Below are 3,585 nucleotides of genomic sequence, written 5' to 3'. Positions count from 1 at the left end.
AAAAGTATGGATTTGTGGTTCTGTGTAGCTCAATGGTTGAAACTACCGAGCAGGTTTGGAATGGCTGGAATGAAGTTTGAAGACGGCCCTCAGTGAGGCAACACACACCAAGTCAACACAGGGATTTTTCACTGTTATGAGTCTGGATCACATGACATCATAATCCATCATCATGGAAACAGAAGAGAAACACCATGTGATTAAGTTTTACTCATGAGGCATTTCTTCACCCATACTTTTCACTGTGTGTGTGTGTGTGTGTGTGTGTGTGTGTGTGTGTGTGTGTGTGTGTGTGTGTGTGTGTGTGTGTGTGTGTGTGTGTGTGCACTGTCTGGATACTTGTCTCTGTGTGTTGTTACACTTGATTTACACTGTGTATGGTACCATGTGTGGAAGGCCAAATGGATCCCCAAAGGTCAAATTCTCTTCAGTATTGAGATTTGTTTTAACAGGAAAATTGGATATTACAGGAACCACATCTGTTGACTTTTGGTCATAGGATTCATACTTCCACCATTCCTAAGGGCAAAGGGCAGCATTTGATAAATCTCACTGAAATTTTCAGGTGTTTTATAGCCAAGAGGACTGAAAAGTCTATTATTATAATCAGCCTGCACAGGACAGCTTGGTATAGAAACTAGATACTAGATATGACAACAAAATGTGTTTTCCCTATCTGTTTATGCTCGGAAAGTCGATGTTAATCATGTGGGATGTGTCTACTTTGAGGTGTTACAAAAATGTTATTTTAGGCGACACGTTGAATTGAGTATGGATTGTATGGGGTATAATGATAAATGAGAGAGTTTCTTTATGGATGAAAGAAAGAAAGAAAGAAAGAAAGAAAGAAAGAAAGAAAGAAAGAAAGAAAGAAAGAAAGAAAGAAAGAAAAATAATTTTCTGTACGTGCTGACTAACAGACAGTAAATGGAACGACATCGCCCCCTGTCGGCTTGGCCACAGATCAATAAGGACGACGTTGCTAAGTGAATTATAACTGTTGCTGATTGGCTTCACACTTTAGTTTTAGCCAATCAGCACGACGTTTGCAGCGAGGTCCCTTCTTGTGGGGAAGCGTCTAGATACGACGACCCTGCAAACAGTCAGCCTGTTGAATACTGCTCGTTTAGTTAGCTTTATCGTTTCAGGGTAAAAGAGGAAAGATAATCTGAAACACACGGAAATGACAAGTTTTTCACTTTTCTAATGCTATTTTACCAAAGGAGCGGCCAGTGCACGAGTCAAACAGTTTGCCGAAACTGAAACAATAACTTTAATAGCACGTAAAGGGTAAAAAAAATCCTATTTTCTACTAACGCTATGTTAAAATTCAACTTCAGGAGGGAGAAAGACAAGGATTTTGTAAGTTTCATGCCTTTAATAAAAGACTTGTTATTTTCCTGTGTCTAGCTAGCTAATCGTCTAGCCTAGCTTAGAGCCCTTTTTCCATTTAGCTAACATGAACCTGTTAACCAGGTTAGTTGCATTGAAACTACGGTACATAACGTCATAGTAATTTGTAGCATTAGCAAAAGCGAAGTAGCGAAAATCAAAGCTCACGTTTACTTACGCCATGTTTGTAACCTCAATACGTCTTCTGGTGCATGGTTGTAATTTTGTTGAGAAAAATGAAGACAACGAGTAAACGGATTGATTTATTTCCCAGTACTTCTCTGCTGCTCTACTGAAAGCACCGTAACGGCTGAATTCTGGACCTTTTGTGGCCAATATACAGTCACGATATGGGATCTCCAGCAGAAAAAGTCGACTGCTGTGCCAGGCTGTTGTGTGAACACAAATGTCTTGTAACTCGTTGATCAAGTGATCATGATGTGATCCTTCCACATGTATCGGCTCTTTGGCTTTCCTCAGACAGTTATTTCATGTACTTACCACTGTCACAGCACCACCATTATGTGTGTTCATGGTTTTATGTCCATGCGATGCTACCCTCTCCTAACCTTCCTCTGCTTGTGTTGTGCAGAAGCACATAGCTCATGGTTTGATCCCTGCTGCCTCCATTGCTCCTAAGCCTGCTGTCCCTCGTACCCCACCCCCTCGCAGCCCAAACCCCTCACCTGAGAGACCCAGGTATCTAACACTCTCCCTCACCTCCATCCTTTCATTCTGCTGTGTTTCCTCTGACACTGTTAACTGTTGAACTGCTGTTTTGTAATGGTTGTCCTGTGCACTGAGTTTCAGTAAGAATTGAGCTGAGTGTCCACATTTGCTTAAATTCTGCGTATCATGTGCAGTAGTGAAATGCAGAAGTTTTGCACAACTGCTCGATTAATTAAGAGGGAACACAGCTTCTTTCTTCCCCTCTTCATCCCCCACAATGTTTTGTCTTCCATGGGTAAATCTTTGGCCAAGTGATGGGCAATAACTCAGCAACATTTACCCCTGAGTACCAGCCTGTGGTTGAAAAGTTAGTTTTCACTGTCGTGTTTAATGCACAAATGTTCTGGCTTTTACCTTTATTCTGAAAAAGTCTATATTCCTACTAAACTGTTTATATGGTAAATGAAAATGAATATTCCTCTTTACATGCAGCTGTGCATGCCTGTAAACTGCTGGCTAGGCAAGGCACAGAGCTGATCATAAACAGGCAAGATGCTGTGTGTCACAAACTTTGGTTAAAGTCCCAATTGAGAAGCATATTCTGAATGTGCCATGTCCATGTCCAAAGACTGCTCCGAAAGCCACAGGTCTTAATGAGAAATTACTACATTCAGAACAAGGCCTAATCCAGAATATCCAAATGGAATATGCTGTGTACATTACCTGTATAGAATTCAGAATATTGTCATATTTGGAATAATAGTTTTTTTGTTGTTGTTTGTTTGTTTTCTCAACATACTGTACCTGATTTGGAGGGTTGATGTTATGCTTGAGTGTAAAACAGTGGAATCAGATATTTTTAGGGAAACTGCTCCCTTATCACATCAATATCAACAAACTGACTTGAAATTCTGGTGTGATAAGCAGCATGCATGTCTTGTGCTTGGATTGCACAAACGGTCTGTCTCTCCTTACATGAAGTGCAATTTTCTACCTTCAGATCAGCCTTAGCAGCAGCCATCTTGTCTTCTTCACTCACTGGACAAACATGGGCCATCCCTCCCGCCCGGCCGAGGTCTTTCTCTGAGACTGGCCAATCAGAGTCCTTCACATCTGAACCAAACATCAGCACAGCACTTTACACCAGGTAAACTCCTTCTGGGAAATGCACCAGTATTATCACAAGCGTTATGACAAATGATTCTAACTGCAAGAGGTGAGTCCAAGATGAAACCTGACCTGGGGCTGTTTATCAAGCGTGTCGCAGTAGAACATGGGCCGCAATGGCACACGGTTGGTCCTACTTTTCAGAGTAGCACTAAAGTTATTTTTAGAGCTCTCTTGCAGTAGAGGCTCTACGATCTGGAGTTACAAGAGCAAAAGATGTGTCTGTAAAATGTGGGATGTGACCTTGAAAAATAAAAAATGAAAATGTTTTTTCTGCAATAAGACTTTGTTTTAGGTTTCCCTCAAAGTATTTAAAATATAGACCTGGATTTTCTCCTGGTTTCAATAATCTTTTTT

General features: G+C 40.9%; 1 protein-coding gene across 2 annotated transcripts in view; it reads left to right on the top strand.

Annotated features, from left to right (window-relative positions):
* The first annotated feature begins 1,095 nt into the window (after positions 1-1,095).
* The window catches only part of cep89 (centrosomal protein 89), a 57,146-nt gene continuing 54,656 nt past the window's right edge, over positions 1,096-3,585 (top strand). The window contains exons 1-3 of one of the 2 annotated variants that reach the window (XM_070970565.1): positions 1,096-1,362; positions 1,985-2,091; positions 3,062-3,208. In XM_070970565.1, the coding sequence (XP_070826666.1) occupies positions 1,321-1,362; positions 1,985-2,091; positions 3,062-3,208 (296 nt within the window). In that variant the 5' untranslated portion in view covers positions 1,096-1,320. The remainder of the gene's footprint in view (positions 1,363-1,984; positions 2,092-3,061; positions 3,209-3,585) is intronic. The other variant, XM_070970573.1, reaches the window with a different exon arrangement.

The sequence above is a fragment of the Chaetodon trifascialis genome, chromosome 1 (genome assembly GCF_039877785.1).
Source record: "Chaetodon trifascialis isolate fChaTrf1 chromosome 1, fChaTrf1.hap1, whole genome shotgun sequence".
In the NCBI taxonomy this organism is placed as follows: Eukaryota; Metazoa; Chordata; class Actinopteri; order Chaetodontiformes; family Chaetodontidae; genus Chaetodon; species Chaetodon trifascialis.
Note: the sequence above shows the minus strand (reverse complement) of the source record. Positions and strands in the feature narration are given on the sequence as shown.